The 23,067-nt window shown below is 40.6% G+C and overlaps 3 protein-coding genes across 7 annotated transcripts; 1 reads left to right on the forward strand and 2 right to left on the reverse strand.

The window, feature by feature from the left end:
• Nucleotides 1-114: 114 nt before the first annotated feature.
• Nucleotides 115-7,531, reverse strand: LOC139623185 (calpain-2 catalytic subunit-like). Its single transcript, XM_071481212.1, has 21 exons — nt 6,386-7,531; nt 5,735-5,804; nt 5,399-5,517; nt 4,646-4,779; nt 4,381-4,549; nt 4,188-4,271; nt 4,026-4,111; nt 3,860-3,934; nt 3,490-3,650; nt 3,228-3,397; nt 3,127-3,138; nt 2,755-2,966; nt 2,547-2,583; nt 2,022-2,087; nt 1,874-1,931; nt 1,712-1,776; nt 1,468-1,536; nt 1,291-1,369; nt 672-788; nt 497-555; nt 115-411 (listed from the first exon to the last, which is right to left on the reverse strand). The coding sequence occupies exons 1-21, from the start codon at nt 6,620-6,622 to the stop codon at nt 388-390; spliced, it is 2,103 nt and encodes a 700-aa protein (XP_071337313.1). The 5' UTR covers nt 6,623-7,531; the 3' UTR covers nt 115-387.
• Nucleotides 7,532-10,890: 3,359 nt separating this feature from the next.
• On the forward strand, nt 10,891-19,697 carry LOC139623175 (calpain-1 catalytic subunit-like). 4 transcript variants are annotated; one of them, XM_071481195.1, is made up of 23 exons: nt 10,921-11,043; nt 12,289-12,306; nt 13,225-13,471; nt 13,933-14,002; nt 14,106-14,224; nt 14,320-14,453; nt 14,582-14,750; nt 14,910-14,993; nt 15,087-15,172; nt 15,267-15,341; nt 15,959-16,119; nt 16,303-16,472; nt 16,606-16,617; nt 16,854-17,065; nt 17,150-17,189; nt 17,300-17,365; nt 17,585-17,642; nt 17,808-17,872; nt 18,007-18,075; nt 18,171-18,249; nt 18,353-18,466; nt 18,596-18,654; nt 18,735-19,697. In XM_071481195.1, exons 3-23 carry the CDS (start codon nt 13,226-13,228, stop codon nt 18,759-18,761), a joined length of 2,115 nt encoding a protein of 704 aa, XP_071337296.1. In that variant the 5' UTR covers nt 10,921-11,043; nt 12,289-12,306; nt 13,225; the 3' UTR covers nt 18,762-19,697. The 4 variants fall into 4 exon arrangements, with proteins under 4 accessions (XP_071337297.1, XP_071337296.1, XP_071337295.1 ...); XM_071481196.1 differs by lacking the exon at nt 12,289-12,306 and having other exon boundaries at nt 10,891-11,043; XM_071481194.1 differs by lacking the exon at nt 10,921-11,043 and having other exon boundaries at nt 11,422-12,306.
• A 70-nt stretch (nt 19,698-19,767) lies between these two features.
• mrpl14 (mitochondrial ribosomal protein L14) lies at nt 19,768-21,635 on the reverse strand. 2 transcript variants are annotated; one of them, XM_071481209.1, is made up of 3 exons: nt 21,478-21,635; nt 21,060-21,162; nt 19,768-20,367 (listed from the first exon to the last, which is right to left on the reverse strand). In XM_071481209.1, the coding sequence occupies exons 2-3, from the start codon at nt 21,137-21,139 to the stop codon at nt 20,001-20,003; spliced, it is 447 nt and encodes a 148-aa protein (XP_071337310.1). In that variant the 5' UTR covers nt 21,140-21,162; nt 21,478-21,635; the 3' UTR covers nt 19,768-20,000. The 2 variants fall into 2 exon arrangements, with proteins under 2 accessions (XP_071337310.1, XP_071337309.1); XM_071481208.1 differs by lacking the exon at nt 21,478-21,635 and adding an exon at nt 21,379-21,470.
• Nucleotides 21,636-23,067: the final 1,432 nt, after the last annotated feature.

Genomic DNA, 23,067 nt, shown 5'->3' on the forward strand with positions numbered 1-23,067 from the left:
GTACAGTGAGGCAAAATGAATATGTCATATTTCAGACTTTATTTTAACCATTTAACTTGTGTGATGTGTGTGATGTGCAATATTTTATGAATAAGAACAGTTCAGAGGCCATAGTTTCTTAGTTTCTTTATAATTTTTTATTATTTCTTTATTATTCTATCATTTGACAAAAGTTTTGCAGAAGCTAAAAGAGCAAAATATAACACACATAAATGTTCAGCAAAAGATTTTCAAGCATTTGGAACATGTAGAATGTATGTGATAAGCCTCGCTGATTGGGTTTACCTAATTTCTAAAATCAAATGTGTTGCAGTGGCTTGATAACTAATTGAACTATGTCTTCTTGGCGATGTTGCAGAGGGATCCTTGCTTGTGTTGTCTCCAGCGCTAGTAGATCGCCAGGCACAGCCACTGTAAAAGGAAACACAATCATGCAGTAAGAGGTCTAAACTAGGAGTGCCGACAAACAAGCGACCTTTGTTATTCTCTCACACACCTGTTGCATATCCAGCTCAATCTTCTTTGAGTCAGCTTTTTCCAGAGCCTTGAACATTTCTGGTTGAAGGATGGAGAGAAAATACAGGTAATGTAAACATGGCACAGCTCTGTGATACACATTAATATGAGACGCAGTGTGTTGACGGGGCGTTGTTGTGTTTGCTGACACTTACTGAAGAGCATTTCCAGTTTAATGAGGCAACCCACAAAGCTATCAAAGTCTATAGCATACTGAGCATCAGCATAACGACTGACTACGGCCTGCAGCACAGCACTGTTGACATGGAAACCTGTGGAAGAAAAAACAGTTTGAATTTAGCATTATTTCCTGTTGTGGATGTGGATTATTTCTGATCCTTGGGAGGAATGGTTTTTAAAACGGATGCCAGATATGAGCTGGGTGATAACTGAGTTTTGTTACACAGCCTCGCCCATGCCTGTTCTGTTGTTCTGGCACAGTGTAAATGAAAGACATCTCCCTGCAGGGAGGGAGTCCTCTAACTGGCTTATCCAGTCTGTCAGTAACTGGCCCCCACATGTTACACAAACACACAGTCAGCTATGCCAGCATGCTGTGTTTTGTTCCTGCTCAGTGGTCAGATAATTCATTTCTAATATGTGTCTCATGACTAGATGAACACTTATGTCAGCTGTGGTGGCAAACACTGTTCAAAGAAAACTAGAGTCCTATTGAAAGATTTCTACATAGCTACTTTTCAGAAAAGTAAATATTATCCCTGAATCTCACGCCCTACAGCTGTATGAGATTCCTCGTGTGATAATGTTTGTCACCTGCTTCGGTGGCAGCGCCTCTCATCTCGTGGGAGCTCATGGTGCCAGAGTAGTCTTTGTCATGATTCTTGAAGATCTCCTACATCACCATGGCAGCCATGAGTTGTGTGAACAGATGCAGACAGGTGTTTCAACATCACCATAATTCATTTCAAACCATTATTAATCACAACTTACCAGATATCTCTGGATCTTGCTCCAAAGCAGGTGGAATTCCATCAGTCCCAGCATGTTACTTTCATCTTTCTGGGGAATGTTAAGGTTTATAAAGAGCTCACCATAGAAAGCCTCTGATTAGTCACGTTTTAGTCACATTTAAGTGTCTTAATTCCAAAGCTATAGTGCACAGAGATCCATACATTCACAGTGGGAGGATTTAAGGCACCATTTAACTTTACTTTTTCATATTTGAAGAGGATACATCCAGCAGGCTGACAATAAGCCGACCTGTCTCGAGCCTGAATCCATCTGTCTTGATATCAGACCCTGCGAGAAAGTGACAAAACATAACCGGCATCAAGTCTTACGTCAATGAAAACAAAGTGCTTATACTTAAACGAACCAGACTTTTCAAAGTACTCACGGTGTGAGACGACATTGTTCAAAATTCTGACCAGCTCAAAGACAGAGACCTCCATGTCCTGTTTAATATTATAACATGATATTAATTTGTGATCCAAGTTTAGGGCCGTGTATATATTTTATTTACTGTGTCATGTCCTTCTACCTACATTGCCAGCAATCTGCTTGAAGAGTTGCTTAAAATGAGGATCCACGTCACTCTCGGTTATCTCCGCCTGTGAGAGGAAGACAACAGTAAGTCTGTGTCACTTTTGGCAAATAAAATCACTTGCTCTTCAATTTTTTGGCATTTTGAAATATTTGTGCATGTTAAATTTAACATACACTATATCAAACGATATGTATTTAAGATTTAATGGGACACATTTTTTTCAAACTCAAGCATGGTGGAAAGAAAAGAATATTTCTTTTATATTTATATATCTTCTGTGTTTTGTTTGAAGTGTTGATATCTATAAGAAGATAAATGTGTGGTTTTAAGAACCAAATCAATAAAATCAAATAAATTAATTATTTTTTTGAATACAGGCTGTGTGTATTTCTCAGTAGACTAAACACTTTGATACTTTCACAGTATTAATATAGAACCTAGACCTGCAAATAATCTCACTTTATACAATACTACACCTTTAATGCAAGCAAAGAGCAGCTTAATGTTCTGTGGATTTTCTTACCTCCTCTATTGTGGCGTCAACGTCCTCCTCCAGTGCACTGAAAAAATAGAAATGAACACTCTCAGTTGATGTGCAAGGAAATAACAAGTAGCCCTGACTCTCAATTTGAGACTATCCTGTGACTGAAGAAGGAGCCATTGAGCTTTGTCCACTAGGTGGCTGTATGAGCTAAAGCTCTCAGGTCTGCTTATGACTGTAACACAGATACCTGGTCGCAGCCTGTTTCTCTGCGAACACCCTGAGAAGGAAGCTGCCGTTCTTGTGAGCGTGGAAGGTTGAGGGAATGATGGCGTATTCCCCTGGAGGAAGTTTGAAGCGGTCACACACTTCGCGTGTGTTGATGAAGGTGCTGCTCATGGCCACAGCTCTCTGGCGCAGCAGGACGTCAGGGCCTAGATGAACATTGCTGTGGCCCTTGTACTGAAGATTAGCAGGAGGAGACTTCTATTACTGGGATGTCAGACAGTGACCCAGAAACTTACAGTACAATCAAGTGATCTTATTGATAATCGTCATCTGATGTCTGTTTTGCATTTACAATGTCAGTTTTTAGTAAGGGTGTACCAGTGCAAATACAGACCTCATCTGGGACCTGTAAAAAGGAAACAGGAAACAGTTATTGAAAAAAAGTCAAATTCAGAGTACTGATTTCATATGAGGTATCAGATTATTCTGAGACACCTCATAAATAGCGAAGCCGATGGTCTCAAGCCCGCGGTTGAGCCTCTTCTGCCGTCGTCCATTCTTTTGCATCAGCCCCACCAGAAATGTGCATCCATCCTCCCCATCCAGAGGATCATCATCCACATCGTCCAGACGCACCACAAACTGCGGGTTGGACGAGAAGGTGGCTGGAAGACATTAAAAAAGTGACGACATTAATATAAAGTAGAGCAACAGAACTTTTTGGTCAGACATACAGTATGTACGATCTCTCTCTTACCTGCGTTATTGCGGCAGCCACCAGCAGTGGAGCCGACCCTCCACATCCCTTCAAACTGGTAGTGGTTCCAGTGGCTCACATCATCGCTTTTGAGCGAGTCAGGGGTCAAGTTACAGATCTCCAGCCTGGAGAATCGCCTGATGAAGTCTGAGTAAGACATCCTGAGAAGAGGAACACAGTTCAAAGAAAACACTGTCATATCTCTCATCATAACTTCAGATCACTTTTTCTGAGCCTGTTGCTGTGGTGATATAGGAGATTATCAATATTAATCCATATTCTAGTATCAACAAATTATTCAAAATTGTATTATATATTATATATTACACTAATTGTAATGTCACTGAAAGGCTAAAGACGGTAGATTTACCAGAACTCTCCATCTTCAGCCACGTGGTTCAGGTTTAGTTTCTCATCTTCACTGATGTGCTTCCACTCACTGGATCTAAATTTGATAAACAATCATACTTTTAGGAAAATCCCCAAATTAACCAATGGTAGCTAAAGGTTTATGGATATATAATACAGTAATTTACCCATCACTCCAAGGCCCTTTCCACTCCACCTGACCCCACGGGTTCCTGATGCGGACAAGCTGAACCGGCTTGCCTCGGTAATGAACCTGAAGAAGAAAGCAGGAGTTTGCAAAGCAACTTGCATGCAGTATAATGAAAAGAATAAAAAAAGTTAAACTGTACCTCCTCTGCGCCAGTGACTGAGTATGCATGTCCCTTCACAAGTTTGAGAGCCGTAACTGCCTCACTCTCGTTGGCACTGGATGTCTGAAATCACCCAGAACAAACATTTCAGTCTGATGCCATCTGTACTATATTATTATTGGCATGTTTGTTCACAGATCACCATGTAAATCAGTAAGAAAATCAGACTTACATCAATAGAGCAGCCCAGCAGGGAGCCAAGGCGCAGGGCCCTACGTATGAGTTGGAAGAGGTTTGCTGGAGCCTTGTCTAAGGCGTATATTTCTGCGATCCCTCCTGTGAAATCCTCAAAAGCCTCAATCGTGTTTCCACCTGCCAGATTCTCATAGCAGCCGCTCACCCTGTCGGACACAGAGGGAAGTGAAGAGATTCACCAGCTGTATCTTGGACATTCATATGTTTTGATGAACAAAAGCTATAACAGGAATAATCCATACTTAGCATAGGCCTTCTCCAGCAGTGCACTCCAAAACTCTGAGCCCTCCTCTGAGTGAACAAACAGCAGCTTTCCATCTCTGGTGGGCAAACGGTCGTCGACCACCACATCCACCCACTCACCAAACTGCCAGAACTGAGAGGAGAAAATTCCCATCAGTAAACTCACTGTCAAAAACTTAAAACTTAAACCGCCAAGTTCATTCACCTGTCCTGCATTATGACGATTATGACTCCTGAGCAGCTGTGTGATCTTTGGATGTCGGATGTTCTGTTCTCTGCATATAACACAGCAGATGTTGAGGGCTAGCTTTCAAATTAGACTCAAACACAAATCTATTGTCGTGGAGCTTTTGTCATGAGACAGTGTAACATTGTTTGTTGCATTAGGCACAGTTTACTGGATTTGAGGTCACTACAAAACTTTACATGAGCTCAACCTGGTGGTGCTCGGTTGAGGACAAGTGGAACATGTAAATAAAACATCACTGTAAATAATAACAAAACTTATAAAATAAGTTTAAAAAAATACACAAAATATGAGTTGATTTGTGATATTTGATGGATCGTTACATTGCCCCCAAATCTGGTTTTACATATCTCAGATTGCCCTTTACCAGTGTGAATGTTTTCATTTAAAATAACTAATTCATTCCATGGTCTGACATGCCAGGACAAAAAAGACAATGAGAGAAAGAAAAAAGAAAAAAGAAAAATGAGGGTTCGTGGTCAGATGCGAAGAGTCTTTGACTGACCTGGAAGTGAAATATCCCAGCATAATCTTTAGTGAAACTCTGTCCAGGAGGCACCACACGAGCCAGGATCTGTTGTTCTAGAGTCAGAGAGGCGATTGCAGCCAGAAGCCAGCAGTCACCTGTACAGTAAGAGCAGAAACATTATCTGAGACTGGGCAGCAGCATCTGGTGTTCACCGCAGTGCATCAGTGCTGTAAACAGCTTGTGCCAACAAAGCCCTTCCTTTTGCAATCTTCATGGCGAAATGGGTAGAGGGTTTATCCTACAGATGTTTGTGGTTCCCGTCTAAAAACCAAAACACCCCATAATCCATCCATCCTCTTTCCACCCACTTACCTAGAACTCCCTGGCAAATATCCGTCCTTGTGGCTCCATCATTGATGAACTTTGGCTTGGAACACAGCTCCTATAAAGAACATCAAAACATTTGAAGTTAGATTTGGGAAATATTTCTTTTAATAATGGGAAGTATAATTGAATGAAACACTACACTAATGAGATGGAGGGAGGAAGTACCATTTGATGATTTTGATTTGATGAAAGTGGTTAAAATAGAAATAAACCCTTTTTATTACTTTGACCCAGAACAAGAAATGAAAATGATTTTCCCTTTGTTCTTAAGAGACATAAGCCTGGATCTTTGTTTGAGCACTGATATCAGCTGAAATCAGCTTTGTTTCATCCACATGCAGATACTGTGTGAGGAAGCTCAGAAAAAGCAGAAGCAGAAGTCCTCACAGACCACTGTGTACCACTCATTGATCACGCTGAATGGACATTGATTTGATTGAATCTACTCTGATTTGTCAAGAGCTCTCAGTCAGATGCAGTTAGAAATTAACTAGTTACGGCTATTCTTTTTAAATGCCTTGTCTTCATCTCTTCACCTCCACAATTCTCGCTTTGACAAGAGTAATCATATTACAGTACAAACTGTGCTCCTTTTTTGTTTTAATTGTTTTGTGTTTCTCTTCGGTGGCTTCCTACCGTTGGCCTCTTCCAAACCACACCCTTGGTCTGGGAAGAGTATGGTCCCAGCTTGTTGTAGCCCAACGATTTCTGCTCAGCCGGAAAGTAGTTGTCCTCAAACAAGCGTCCACTCTCCAGACACTGCTGGCGCAAAGATTTGTAATCTTGCCGGGCGAACTTGACTGCACTCTGGTTGGTGCCAATGCCTCTCTCCCTCTCCTGCTGACGGGCCAGTCGTTCTGCTGTGGATGTCATCCTTACCTCTCAGTTGTGCTGGATGTAGACTCTTGTCCCTCTTTGTGAGCTGTGTTGAGTCGATTTGTGAGCCGATCGTCCACCAGCTGAGCACAATCCAGACGAGCCTGTCTCAGCCTCCTTTATAGCCGCCATAGGTGATGGGAAGACAGGGTGGGATCACAGACAGGGAGGGGCCTCCAATGGACAGGTGAGGCGAACAGATAGCAGCAACCATAGGCAAATCTGCAGCAAGACGTCTGTGGCCACAGCTGAAGTACAAATAGGGACACACCTAAAGGCAAATTCAACCACCATTCTCATTGCCGCATTTTTATTCTGGGTGTGTGTATTTGTGGTGGGCTATGTATTGTGTTTACTGCCTTCCACTTTAAAATCAAAGGAAGCGAACTATTTGCTAGATTTATATTTGTATGAATTTTAAGTATTAGATATTCTGTAACAATCTATCACAATCACAAGGTGTAGTTTAATGCATGTAATGAAGCAATTGTCTAACTACACAAGCCTGAGAGTGGGGTATTACTGACACTACAGCACTAAGCCTGCAGGATGTCTACATTCAGACAGCATACACATTATGCACCAAAGTGTGATCTTGTATCCTTATTCGGTTCTTACATCCTTTATGCAAAGTAAAGCAAAAGCTAATCCTTAATCAAACAATTCCCAAAGTCAGTCCCATCAGCTGTTTCAGTCACTGAGGAGCGACACTGGAACAGCAATGCTTGTTTGTAATGAAGGTGAGTCATGTTTAAGTGTCAGAATTAACACATACACTTGCGATAGGTATGGATATCCAAGAAAGGTTCTGTATGGTAGTGGATCCACCACTTTTTAAGTTGCCTCAGAAAGGAGTTGGACACTACAAACAAAAAGGACATATAGAGGAGTCACTTAACTGCAGACCAGTGCTGGTGGTGCAGGGTGGCTTGAGTTAGAGCTGGAAGTTAGAGCTGGAAGAACAGAAACACTCATCATAACCAAGAGAAATCCTCTCCATTTTTCAGTGCCAGGCTTCCACACCCAGCGGACATTTGGGATATCATCTTAGATAACAATTCAGACATCACCCACGGTGCATGCAAAGCACACTGTGTGAAGCTGGAAGAAGCATGGGTCCTAAACCACTGTATACTGTGTGTACGCAGTATTGTTTGTGAACATTAGATGACAAATGAGTGTCAATAATAACCATACCCCTCAGCTTTTCAGGTTTAGTGGTTACACTTGTTGTGATTTGCTCTGCGATTACTGACCTCTGTGTATGGTGCTAAGTTGAAGTGGTAGTAAAAAAAAAGACATGAATTGATTCAAGTACAACCTTTTAAGATTTAGCATAAAAAATATCCATCCTCTTGTTGACTTTTTTGGTTATTGTTCAACCACAATTACTATTAAGGACTCTAATGAAAGCATACATATCATAGAAGCCATCATAAGAGCTCTTGACAGTCTTATCATGGTTTATGTCTCTCCTTATATTAGTAATTGCTTCACTATGGTGCTAATGAAATGCCAGGATTAATATAATACATTATTACTGGCCTTAAATGGCATGACAAATGATTAATTATACATGTACTGTTGCTTTTACCAAACAGCTAAAAGACAGCACCCACTGTCATTAAGTAAAAGCTAATGCAATATTGAATGCAACATTGATTTAACTTCTACATTTGGTTCATACACTGAGCAGTTTTGGTTAAACTGGCAGAACATGTAGCATACCATTTCCTAAATAAAATGCTCTATCTTCAACATTAAATACAATAGTTCACAATCAGTTCTGATTTGAAGACATTTACAGCATTAAACAAGTGCAAACTTGTTTTTGGCCACTTCGGAGTGGTGCAACAGGCTGAACACAACACCTCATAAAGCTTATTGAGATGCCTACTGAGATATTTTTGAGTATTTTAGGTCAAAATACATCTTTTTCCTCTTTCTGTAAAAAGTAGGCCTTACATGAATTGATTCAGTCAAATATGGATGACTAGCTAATCCTATAAACTAAACTTGACTGTTAGTTAGATCGTAGCTAGCAGAGCAGTATTGTTGCACCTCCTGCAGGATTTTGTTTGGCTTTTCGGCTGCTACATGTTCCACTATATTAACTAGTTGCTAACTTTGTCTGACTGGTAGTTTATCTGAGCTTTTTTGTTGTGAACACCTGCCTCCTTTGTCTGGTAACCACACTGATGGGAGCAGTGAGGATGAAACAAAACATTAAAGCAGTGAGCTGTAAAACTGGAACAATGAACTTAAAGATCGTAAAACAGCTGCAGAATTGGTTGCTAATTTATGAGACTGTCATCATGAGGGACCTTGATTATTTCATTCATGATTGAAAATATTAGAACATCTTAAATACCCCAAAATCTTTAATAATTTCTCTATAACATTGCAAAATTCATGATTGAACAATGTAAAAGATTATTCCGAGTTTAACTTAAAACGTAGATAAAAAAAAACCCCTCAGCAAATTTCACAGTACTGTTTTATCAGGGTGTGGTTTGATCACAGTAACTAAACAATCCACCAACTATCACCAGGTGACATCACTGCTTTTCCATCTGCTCTACACCCTTCAAACCAGAGAGAAGAGCACAGAGAAAACAAGAGATACAGACATAACCAAAACTAGTTGAACTTTGGCTGAAAATACTATGCTAATGTAGAATCCATCCCTAAAAAGTAAAAGGCTGATTGAGAAATTATTCATTTCAGGGCCTTTAAATAATGTTATCATATTCATTATTTGGTCAATGTCAGGCTAAAATCTACAACCCATACACATCAGCGTACACCTGGTGATGCTCGGCCAGGCCTTTGTTTGGACGTGTCACTTTAAACCTGATTTTGTGTCAGTCGGTGTGATTCAGAGGACACTAATATACACAAATATTGCTGATATTCATTCTTTCAGGTAGTGAGTCACATTATTTATTTAGTTATGTCAATCAGCTCCAAACAGTCTGAACCACAGACTACAGTAGGATTGTATTTCTTTCTGGTTTAATCAGTGTGTACATACACTAGTGTATGTGTGTAATGTACCCTCAGTTTCAAGCAACATGCATGAATTTAATTTTCTATCCCTGATAAACATGCATATATTCCTATAATTAGAGCTACACAAACTCTTGGCTGCATTATAACCTAACACAGGACAATAGTATTTGTGCCTAACTTGATTTCAACTTGATAGATGTGGTTGCTGATGACCTTTAACCTTTGCCATCATTTACTGGCACTTTATCTCTCAGATGAGTCACAATTGTTTTAGTTTGCAGGGGTTATCAAGATGAGTGACATAGATGAGAGTTGGGCTCACCCAGGTAACAATTACACATGAGCAAAGATTAACTTTTATAGTGGTCATATTTTATACTGGCCTGTCAACAATGTCGTTTCTCCTTCAGTGCTTTCAGTAGTTTTGTTTTCTTACACACGTGTATTGAAGACAAAAGTAGTTGAGCCACTTTCTGACATTGGTGCTTAGGAAGCGATGTTGTTTTTACTTAACATATTCATAGATCTAAAAGGATTAGCTTTACTTTTATGGATATTCAATATTTGATGACTCTGTTAAGCACAGGAAATTTTTCTTGGTGGTTTATTCATCCAGACTCGACACACGATAAGCATAAAACAATTAACAATCATTTCCAGTCTACATTATCATATGAGAAAAATGTGTATTATTGAATAACATGTTAATAAGATTAATTCTGTAACCGCTTTGGAATTAAATTGACTTTTTGCAATTGAATTATTCTTTCTTTGACCAAATCCCATATTCATACTTGTCTGATTTACTGTACATCAAGCACACAGTCTATCGCATACATACAGTAAAGCTTGACATGACATAAAAGATATCATCACATTAGTGTCTTGCTTACAATATTAGTTCTTTTTTGTATTTATAACCAGTCCCTCATAGTTTTCAAGCTTTATGATTAACATTGTTTATTCTTGTTTATTTGTGGAACAGAGTTGAATAGGAGGATGTGGCCATGACTATATGCTGCACTATTAGAAATAAATTGTATTTCTGTGTACTTTTTTAACTTACATTGTCTCATAGTGTAATGTCCATGTTCTGATGTCTTTGCTCTACTTTGGCCTATTAAAGATATTCTAGTTGTTTTTTTTTCATCCCCACTATGAGCACCTCTAGCGGCAGTGTGAGGTGTGGGAGTGAGCGGTGGCCCCTCCTCCAGCAGCGGGTAGTGTTTCCTGCTGTGTGTGTGTGTGTGTGTGTGTGTGTGTGTGTGTGTGTGTGTGTGTGTAGCGGAGAGGGCTGGACCGGCGCTCCTGGCTATTAAACCACTGCCCACCCCTCTCCTCAGATTTACTCCATTATCACCAGCCGACTCGTTGTGAAGGAGCCGAGACTCGCCTTTAAAGCGGCGGTGAGTGCAGTCCTGCTGTTCACCTTATTTCAATGCATGTGTTAATCAAACCGGCTTAAGGTTAACGGAGCCTCATGTGCTTACCGGAGCCTGGGCCGCATGCTGCAGCACTAATAATAGCCTTCACAGTCACAGCTGTCATATCCAGGCGCTCCGACTCTGACTTCCAGTGTGTGATCGAGTTGTTAAAGATCTGTCGATGTTGAAGCTGATTGCAAGGTGCTGAACAGGTGCTGTAAACAGCCTGGGCATGTATTACATATCTGACATACTGCTGGCTGTTTGGTGGTAACATGCTTATCAATTCACAAAGGAACTAACTCATGTTAGCTGCTTGGTGATTAGATAGGCCTGACAGCATTGTTCTGTCTCTTTTAGAGGAGATGCCAGAGTTACTGGCTCCTGTGCAGTATTTTGATGAAGAGGGTGGTTGGTTGGTCTGGAGCACTGTTGAGGTTAAAGTCCTATGGATGACATCATCATGACAGGACTGCGTGGATCAGCTTTTCTCTGCCTATTGAGAGGCAGAAAAGAGATATCCTTTTGGTCATCAGCCAGCAGTAGCCTCTCTCTAGCTGTTTTACAGAACAGAGGGACATTCCTGCAGACTCTACAGGCATATGGGGCCTCAGGGTGGGAGGGGGTGGCCCTATTAACAATACCCTTGCCTGCAGAATTGTTTCTGTTAAAAGCACAGCCTGTTTTGCACAGCAACACATCTGATTTTTCTTTTCTCTCACCGTATCACCGTAGCTCCATCCAGATTACCCCTTGATACTTTGAATGCCTGGACTGTTTACTGAACTCAGCTCATTAGGATTCCTGTCGCGTGGAGCAGAGCGGCATAAAAGATCATCCCGTGTCCCAGTTTTTCCAGCACTGATTCAGACAAGGACAGCCAAGTAACAACTTTAAATCTTGCAGCTAGTTTCCTGATGTATTTGCTTTTTTTACCCCTTGTTTCCTCACAGAGCTCTAATGTCCTCCTTGGAGACACGACTGACAGTCGTGAACTTCTCTAGCATAGAAAAACAAGTGCTTTCAGGGAGGAGAAAAAGATCCCCACTGAGTTGTTAACACAATGTCCATTAAGGGCCTGCTTTTTCTAGCATGGCTGCACAAGCTTCATCAGCCCGGGGCTATCCAGTTTATTTGAAAGAAAAATACTAAATCTAGATTTTCCACTGCCAAAACATCAATGAATGACATTTCTCTCTCTCTTTTTTGTCTCATTCTCCCTCTCAGCCTACCCTTACAGCCAAGGTATCATATTTCTCACTTGTTTTGTTGTTCCCTGGTTTGCTGTGTTTAAGGTGGTGGTGTGCTGTTTCACTTTTCCTCTTTACATACTTTCTCTATTATTTCTCTGCTGGGTCTGTCTGTATACTGGTTTTCTAACTGAAGTTTCCATAGCAGCACATTGACTTTGATTTTATATGTCACCACTCATCATTACCATCCACTCATTATTCATATCGAATGGAAGGATTTATCTGTTGTTGGCCATTGTCAGGACTTTGGAAATACTGAGGTCAAAAGTCCCACCAACGAACCCCCAGCACTCTCAGAAAAGTTTAACCAGACATCCCTGAATCTTCCTGGTTAGGTGAACTTTTAACAGTTTATTTACTCAGTTAACTCAATTATACTTTTCTACTTCCCTTCATGGAGGTCATGAAAGACCTCTCCATACTGTCAGGAACAAAATTCTGGGGAAAAAAGCTGAATCCTTTATTTATTCATTATTTTGTCGGCCTAAATGTGTATTTGAAATCAACTCATAAAATATTCATGTTTTTAATTATAGAAGGTAAAATCCTTTCAGGTTGCTAACCCTACACATTCAGTAAATGAATAAATAAAATACCAAGGACCTGACCTCAGTTTCCTCAGTGGCTACAGTCTTGGCTTTTTGTTGTCACTTTTCAAAGCGTTCATTTTTGTACTTTTAGGCTATCAGCCGAAATAGCCAGACTAATTAGTTAATTAGTTGAAAGCAGATTCAATCCAATCAGCAGAAGAAAAATTCATCCCTATCGCTTGTATAACCATTATTTCTACCTGCACACCTGATTGGTGTGCAGTTACTCTCAGACAAGAGTGTGCCACTGATTAGCTTTCTGCTATTTATAGACAGCACTGTGCATACCCACCAGTGGCATTATTTTTATCTTGCACCAGTATGTATCCAGCTGGAGGGATCTCTGCAACAATATACGCCAACAGGCTCCGGGCAGAAGGCATGGGCTCCAGCGACCAGGCTGTGCACTTCGCCAACCAGGACTACGAGGCTCTGAAACAGGAGTGTGTGGAGTCGGGCTGCCTGTTTGAAGACCCCTCTTTCCCAGCTGAGCCTCCATCGCTGGGCTTCAAGGAGCTCGCCCCCTATTCCTCCAAAACTCGAGATGTGGTGTGGATGAGACCCACGGTGTGTTCTAAGTGTTATAACAACAACATAACACATTAAGGATGAATAGATGTCACAGACTCCAGATCTAAAGCTGGAAATACGCCTCTTGTAATGTTTCATAACAGCAATTTATTGCTGTTGTTGACTTGGACTTAACAGAGCAACATATGTAAACAAACATATTAATGACCCTATCTTATTTCTAGTCTGCAAACTCAGACTGAGTAGGACAAGTATGAACAGGAAGCTCTCAGACCACTGTCTGCAGCTGTTGGCATCTCGTGGCATTCTCCGACCACTCCCTGCTGTGACATTTGTTTACAGTGCCCTCTTAAAACAGGAAGTTGACACGATGATGCAAGAATAGCAGCTGTTTGAAAGATGTGTCACCTTAAAGTAGAACTAAAAGGTGTTGACTGGACTGAATTCTATGTATTTGATTTGATTTCTGTTCATCCAGATGTTTCATTTCTCTATAGGAGCTGACAGATGACCCTCAGTTCATTGTGGGCGGTGCCACCAGAACAGACATCTGTCAGGGAGCACTGGGTGCGTCTTTGATGGTTAAGTCATTCATGTTAAAATTGTCATGGAAAAGCAGTAGGAGGACATAACTGGATGAAGGTTCCTAAATGCTGTTTCTCCCTCACAGGCGACTGCTGGCTCTTGGCAGCCATCGGCTCTCTCACCCTGAATGAGCGGCTTCTTCATCGGGTTGTCCCACATGGCCAGTCCTTCCAAGACGACTATGCTGGAATCTTCCACTTTCAGGTTACTTCATCTTCTACTGTTTTCCTTTTCTTTCTCAAGAGTAATCTCAAGCAACCTAGATTGATGGAGAGCTTCTTTATTGCTCTGTGCTGCAGTTCTGGCAGTTCGGCGAGTGGGTGGATGTTGTGATTGATGACAGATTGCCTGTCAAAGATGGGGAGCTGATGTTTGTCCATTCGGCCGAGGGCAACGAGTTCTGGAGTGCACTCCTGGAGAAGGCTTATGCTAAGTAGGTGTTGAAAGAGCCTACACGGTTGCTAAATAATGCAGTCTGAGTGTATTTAGTAGGAAGCTATAAAGCATATTCTGAAGCACTGCTGCTGATGGCAAACAAACTGTTTTCTATTGTGGTATTAGGCTGAATGGCTCCTATGAGGCTCTGTCCGGAGGAAGCACCACTGAAGGGTTTGAGGACTTCACAGGTGGTGTGTCTGAGATGTACGAGCTCCGCAAACCTCCCAGAGATCTGCACAGGATAATCAGCAAAGCTCTGGACAGAGGCTCCTTGCTGGGCTGCTCTATTGATGTGAGTGCTGAACACACTGGCACACCTCCAAGATCAACATGGAAGATCAGTGTTGCACCATCCTGAGAAAGTCAATTCCATTAAAAGCACTCCTATTTATTACTGTGCCAGACAATTCATACTCAGATTGCTGAGTATCATGTTTTTGTATGAATACAGATCACCAGTGCCTTCGACATGGAGGCTGTTACATTCAAGAAGCTTGTGAAGGGCCACGCCTACTCAGTCACTGGACTGAAGGAGGTCTGTCTGTGTATGACTCCCCTTCCTTTAATACGTTACCATTATGATTAATAGCTATGGCTCTAAGTTTCTCATCACTCTGGTGTTATGTAGGTCAATTTCCGTGGCAACATGGAGCGCCTAATCCGAGTACGTAACCCTTGGGGCCAGGTGGAGTGGACTGGGGCCTGGAGTGACACGTGAGTGTGCCGGAGCATAAACGTCCATGGTCTGTATGAGTGTTATATCTCTTCTTGAGCATTTATTCCTGTCTCTTTGTGTTGTCGTGTGCAGTGCACCTGAATGGGATGAGATCGACCCCTCTGAACGAGAGGACTTGCATCTTAAGATGGAAGACGGCGAGTTCTGGTGAGATGTCCCAGGATGGGAATTTAATGAACTGTCAGGATTTTTAAGGAATAGTAACATTGCTTATTTGTTTTTTTTCCAAAGAATTAGGAGACGATCGATAAAACTCTCTGGTCTATACACTAAATATTATGCTACAGCCAGGGTCAGTTAGCTTAGCTTAGCACAAAAACTAGAAACAAGGGTAAACAGCTAGCTTGGCTCTATTCACAGGTAACAAATTCCACCCATCAGCACCTCTAAAGCTCACTAATTAACACATTATCTTGTCTTTTTATCCATACAAATACATGTAAAATGGGATTTGTACATGGGGTTATGTGCAGGACTATTTCTTGGCCCAAAGCAGTGACTTTCATCTGATTTGTCGTCACTTTAAAGCTGCAACTTGTTGTTTTTGATGCTGTTAGTTGTTTCCCTTAGTTCCAGTTTTTGTGCTAAGCTAAACTAACCACCTCCTCTCCTCTGTTTCATAATAAACAGACAGATGCGAGCTTCATGTTGATCTCCTCATCTATCTTTTAACCAGAATTAATTGAGCACGTTGTTGATATTTTCACTTTAGAAAAGTTGCACTCAGGATTTTGACTCTAATTAAACTAATTTTGATCTTACAGGATGTCCTTCAGTGATTTCACAAGGCAGTTTTCTCGGCTAGAGATCTGTAACCTGACTCCCGACGCTCTGAGTGAGGACAGTCTCAGCCACTGGAACACCATAAAGTTCTACGGCACGTGGAGGAGAGGCAGCACCGCTGGAGGCTGCAGGAACCATCCCAGTGAGTCGCAGCTGTGTGGTCACAAGACAAATGCCTGTCATGCATAAGTGTACACACTGACACAGATAATATCACCGATGCAGCAATTAAGTGATGACATTTCTTGCAAACAGCAAAACAAACAGGTCCTGTGATGTTACCGTGACTATGAAACAGGCTAACACAAATGCACCCTGTATGTAGACACGTTTTGGATCAACCCTCAGTATAAGATCACGTTGCTGGAGGAAGATGATGATCCAGAGGACGATGAGGTGGCGTGCAGTTTTTTAGTGGCTCTCATGCAGAAGGACCGCCGCAGATATCGGCGCCAGGGTCAGGACATGCACACCATTGGCTTTGCTCTCTATGAGGTGAGAACACTGATGAAAAATCACTATTGTCTCTTTGCTCATCTCCTGGTTTATTCACCTGTTCACAACATTGCTTTTTAGAATTTGGCCTCAAGTTATGCAAATTAATTATTTCCTTTTATCTTCTTTGCAGATCCCAGAGGAGGTAGGCAGAGCACTAAATACAACAACTGTTCATTTAACAAAAGTATTCTGATTATAATCTGGACTGCTGTTGTTTTGGCCTGCTTTTACCCATTTACTATAAATGCTGTATATTTGACAGCACTGCGGAGCATGTATGAGGTCTTTAAAGATAAACTCTGTTCTGCTGTCAGCAGTAATACAACATAAAACATGCAAATGCATCTTGACAGATTTATTATTTCCTACTGCCCTTAGTACAGAGGCTGCCAGAATGTCCACTTGAAGAAAAATTTCTTTTTGAGTCATTCATCATGCGCACGCTCAGAGACCTTCATTAACCTGAGAGAGGTGAGCACGCGGATGCGCCTGCCCCCTGGAGAGTACCTCATCGTCCCCTCCACCTTTGAGCCCGGCAAAGAGGCCGACTTCGTCCTCAGAGTCTTCACTGAGAAGCAGTCAGAAACAGAGTACGTGTCTTCTGTCTCGGACGTTAATGTCAGTTTATGTGTAGAAGTGGAAATCTCATACCAATATGATTTTGTCCATTGCAGAGAATTGGATGATGAAGTCTCCGCCGATTTAGAAGACGATGTACGTATAAGGGAAACACGAACAACATGAATCTACAATATTATAATTCTATTATTATATTAAGAAGGATCCTGTTTATGAATCAGAGCTTTTGTCTTGCTTTCCTACAGGAGGAAATAACTGAAGACGACATTGATGACTCCTTTAAATCCATGTTCGCCCAGCTAGCAGGAGAGGTAGGTTCTGAAAAACGTCTTTGTTTACATTTGCACTTGTTTAACTCTACGTAAATAATAGTGGTATAATAGTGGTGTGGTATTTTTAGCGATCTTTTAGATAATATCTAAAGCTTAAAAGCTCCAAACCCTTGTTGTGGAGTAAAGTAAAGTTGATAAATCTGCTTGGTCGAACTGAACATGTGAAACTTCTCCTCTCTTGTCCATTGTGCTCTCCAGGATATGGAGATTTCTATTCACGAGCTTAAGACCATTCTCAACAGAGTCGTCTCCAGGCGTGAGTTTTATTTTTAGACAACAATTCCTAGATGCTGGAAAGTTTACATATTAGTAATACATCTACCATTACTGTATTAGATTCCACTGTGGAGTGCACACCATCCGCCTCTGCCCCTCTCACTGTAGATCAGACTGTTTCACATGGGTGTTTTTGCTCTTTCAGACAAAGATCTGAAGACTGATGGCTTCAGTATGGAATCATGTAGGACCATGGTCAATCTGATGGACGTATCCTCTGGAGTTATCAGGCATGAATTCAACAAAGATGTTATGAAAGTGATTTCATTAGGGAAAAAATCAGGGATTTAGCATGCTAGTAATTCTCTGTGGGTAGTTTGAACCCTTGACACCATGTTTACCAGAAAGACGGTAGTGCCCGTTTAGGGCTGGTGGAGTTTCAGATCCTCTGGAACAAGATCCGAAAGTGGCTGGTAAGAATGAGTCAAATAGTTCCAATGTCAAAGGAACATTATGCACGAATTAGACTCTCTGTATATTTATTTACGTTTCTGTATTTGCCTCCCAGGTCATTTTCAGACAGTTTGATCTTGACAAGTCGGGGGCCATGAGCTCATATGAGATGCGTCTTGCTGTGGAGGCAGCAGGTATAATGCTCTTGAGTATCATTTCCACGTTCATATACCAGTGCACACACTCACAGATCAGAAGTGCAGTCCTTTCTTTTGTTTCTGTTGTGTTCCTTTGTAGGTTTTAAACTGAATAACAGACTGCACCAGATTCTTGTAGCCCGGTATGCAGAGAATGAGCTGATTGACTTTGACAACTTCATCTGCTGCTTGGTCAAGCTTGAAGCCATGTTTAGTGAGTAATATTGCTGTAGATTCTACTAGAAGTATATACACCATGTATTTACCAGTAGTGCAAGTATTAATAAAGTGGAAATTACAACATGACTGACAAATTATGAAAACTTCTTTTTTTTTTTAACAGGGTCTTTCCAGCAGTTTGACAAGGAGGGATCTGGAGAGGCCGAGCTGAATCTCACAGAGGTGAGTTCTGTTTGAGAAGCCGACCTCAGTGCATTTTGTCACTTTTTCTGTTCATCTAACTTAATTCCTCTCTTTGCTAGTGGCTTTACCTGACAATGTGTGGTTGAAGAGGAGTCTTTACTGGAGGAGGGTATAGAGTAAAGGTATAGATTGCCACGAACTAGGAGCCCTGAAGACCCCTCAGCCTTAGAGACCCGCTGATCCTTTAACACATCCCACCTCAGCACCGAACCTAGCAGAAGAGCTGTATAACAAAAAACCAAAGTCCAACCAAGACATGTTTTAGAAACTATGCAAACCTACAGTATGAAGCAGTCAATGTGTCCCATTAATCTGTCATCTTTGTAAAAACAGCATGAGTCTGTGCATGACAAAAATCACTAGCTGTAATGTGCATTGTAATTGATTTTATATTTCCGCATTTTAGTTTTGTTGTCTCTATGAATATCAACAGATTTACTGTTATTTTTATCCTACATAGGCATCTTACTAAAGGCTTTTTCACAGAGGACGATAAAAAATACATGAAATTTGAGGTGTTAAGTCTGTTACCACTTTAAAAGGTTAAGTCTTATAGTTTCTCCTAATCATTCTGCACTTATATTTCCACTTTTCCCTGATTGGATCACTGAAATATCTGCATCTAAGTGTTGTTGGTAGTTTTATTCTTGCACCTGCAGGTGGCACTACAGACCAATGTGATTTCAGAGCGTTTTTTTTTTTTTTTTTAACTTTTTGGCATTTGATACTGAAGGTTAATCTGTTTATATATGAAACCAGGCTTTAGTTGAAATTGAATTCAAGCAGCTGACTTTGTTTTTATTTTGCACTAGGATTTTAGTTTAAGGAGTTAGTGAAGTTGCTTCACATTAGTGAGAAATATTTTAATCCGTTCACTCAAGTGACACTTGCAGGGATCACATGATACTGAATGCCTTATACATGACACCATTATGTTATAAACAGCTATTAAACATGTGCCAGCTAAGTGTTTCGTGTTGTGAATGTATGTTGTGCCTTCAATAAATATTTACCTCATGGTTTATGCTTGTCAGTTTGTTCATGATCACATGAACTTTACCCACATTTGGCTGCTCAGACTGCCCCAGAGACTCACAGTAAAGGTTATATTTATTGTAAGCATAGAGAGGTCTCAGTAAAAGTCAAACATGTTGACGAAGACCTGAGTACATTACATATATGTATATATATATAAGTAACAATGGAATATTGTAGACATGTATGCTTCTTTTAAAGTTCAATGAAGAAAAAAGAAAATATAAAGAAGCAAAAAAAAAAATTCATATATGCCCCAAAAGATCAATCACAGCTGAATGATGCAGTTATCAAACAAATGTACTAGCAATTGCTAACACTTTAGAGTAGTCTCCCTCCAGTTTCCGTAGATGTGTGGGTATGGGAACCTTAATCCTTGTACCTGTAGGGTTCCCATTTTCCTCAATCAGAACAACATTGTTTGAGTCCAAGCGCGGAGTCATGCGTTCTCCAGGCATTTTGTGTCCAACGATTAGCGCTTTCTTCTTCTGTCCTTTGATGGCAAGCAATACTCTATCACCAACTTTCCCTACTCCATTCTTCGTGTAGACATGGATCACTCTTGGTGCACGGTGATATGGAGTATTTCCAAGAGTGCTGTTGTCTACCACACGGACTCTTGACATTTTCTGAATGGCTGCTGCAGCAGTGGACACACTGGCAAGACAAAAAGGAAATAGGTCATCTTCAACTTGCAGGACCATCTGCAGCACTACACTTTACCAAATACTGTAGATCATGCTAAGGATTTCAGTTTTCCTTCACAGACCCCCATCAGTGAATAATCATGCAAGAAATGCACTGTCCCGTGGGGAGACGTTTTAAAAAATTCACCACACAACTCTGGACAAGTTGCATAACTTTAGAGTCTCACTCCCACCTATTCTCTGATAACCCTTGTACACCTCTGCCCTGAAGGGCTGAAAAGAAATAGAAATTATGACAGCATCCACGCTGACTTCATTGGAATAGTTCATTCATTGCTATTGCTATATTAATATACAAACCCAAGCACCACCTTATACTGACACCAAACAATAACAACAAGTATTACATCACATCCTCATGAAACGAGCTTTTCTCAGTCATATAAGTCATTTATATTCTGTTATCCTGCAAACTGTCCCTTTAACTTTTAATCAGATTTCTAGGAGAGAGACTAAGTAATTCACCGAGATATGCTGAAGCATGTCACTGCGCCAGTAAATCGTCTAAACTTATTGTAGCTGTTTTACCGGCTTAAATAAAATATGTCAAGTTGACAGTTACCCACACCACACCGACTTGACATGCTAGCTGTAAAGTCTTGCACAATATTTTGCTCTAAAACTGACGAAACTATCTCTTACCTAAAAGTCCTGTGATGAATTATGGACGATGCGTCTACGAGGAGTCCAGTGAGGGATCTTGAAATCTGGGGGAGAGCCATAACTACAGCGAGTACTGTGTCAGCTGGAGAGAGAAAGTGTACATGGTTAGCTGCTAATAAGCTAAAGGTTTTGCTAATGATATCGCTAGCAACATCTAAAAAAAATCACAACTCCCAACAGCAGAGGCGAAACATTTTTGGTTCGTAGTCTTTATTACCGACAATAATTCAAATATAAGATTAGCCGTATTTGAAAGCGTTAAAGTTTAAGTTTAAAGCGTCTGTCCTGTTAACGTTACCCTTCTATCACGCTCCATGCCAATGTCAAAGGCGTGACGTCAGCAACAAGCGACAGACCGTCTTTAGTCGAGCTACCTGATAAACACAGTTTTCTTTACCTTATCGGAAATACATATTCCTCGCTGAAAATGGGAAGATCCGCCTTGGTTTGATAATTGTTGTTGACTATCAAGTAATTGTGCTCGCACGATCAAGAATACTACGGTTACCGACCCCAGTTAGCGTGTCCGTACTTTGTCACACGTCATAGAAATGCGCTGGGGCGATTACATAGAAATAGGCGACTATAGAAGCTAAACAACGACTACTCCAAAGATTTCGCGTCCTTGGCGTAGAAAGGTGTGTCGTCTCTCTATATGGTCTTATTCTATGCACGTCACGCTGTAAGACAGGTGTAGCGGCAAAAAGTGAAAGTCTGCCAAAAGGGCCGCGGGAGCGCGCACAGTCTCTTAAAGCTGTATCTGCTAGTTTACATACGTCTGCAAACAACGTGAACGTACACTTAACCGTATGTCTGCGGTGATAGCAAGGTATGTGTTTGTGAACCTTTAATGTTTGTTGAAAACGAATAATAAAAATTGTGTTCAAAGAAGCGTGTGCAGTTTAAATGGCATGATATTTAATTATAGTATAGGTGTCAATATTGTATTGTTGTTTTTGTGTGTTTGGTGTGACTAATATCCTTTTTATACTTGGAAACGAGCCTGTAATTAATTCATGAATAGGTTAGGCTACATGTAAAATAAAGAAATGATTTGATATTATCCTTATGATTTACAATTATTTAACCTTTGTCCTAGATTATAACCACTTCAGTCTAATTTACTTGTTCAAATACATTTAAAAGCCCGATACAAGACACATAAAAGCTACTTTATCACTTGCCAAAAAGTGATTGCAGCCTCTAGCTTATCACTGACAGGTGTTTCCTGGGTCAAAATGATGTGATTTCATCAATGAGGGTTATTTGATAGATTATACCTCCCCCAGTCCATTTCACCTGCTGAAATACCTGTAAATGGCTAATGCAACACATAATATCTACATTTGCCAAAAAGTGATTGCAGCCTCCGCCTTGTCACTGAAACGTGTTGTTGGCAATTTCTGTATATCTGTATATCTGCTAACAGGACCCAATTATTTCTTGGTAACATTTTACGTAAACATTATCCACTTCTAGCTATACTTGATGCTCATTGGCCGACTGCTAAAGTCATTTATCTGCACCTCTCCCAGTTAGTCTGACATTGTCTCTTGACTCTTTTCGAGCAGATACTTATTCAATGATCCAAAAAGCTAATTTCCGTCGAGAGATGAAAAGCTTAGATGTGCAAGGTAGGTTTCATGACGCTAGGTATTAGCATCAACCTTGCATGCACAATTAATTGAACTGAATTATATAATTTGGACGATTTATTAGCAGAGTGTGTTACCACCATCTTGACAAGATATTGTTGTCTACAGAAATACAGATTTGAGGATAATTGTATATTGTGCTAAATAATGTTATTAGGCCTATTTAAATTTCCACGTTGTGTTATCCCTTTTATTTCAATAAGACTTAAGTTAAAACGTTGTTGACCATGTTACAGAGCAATTAATTCAAGTATGATCATGTTAATGAATACACAACTTTCATCTCATCAGGGATTTTTTTTAACTTATTACATAAGACCAGTTGTACTACA

Source organism: Trachinotus anak, unplaced genomic scaffold, assembly GCF_046630095.1.
Source record: "Trachinotus anak isolate AG129_WGS33_773 ecotype Australia unplaced genomic scaffold, CSIRO_AGI_Tana_v1 ptg000007l, whole genome shotgun sequence".
NCBI lineage: Eukaryota > Metazoa > Chordata > Actinopteri > Carangiformes > Carangidae > Trachinotus > Trachinotus anak.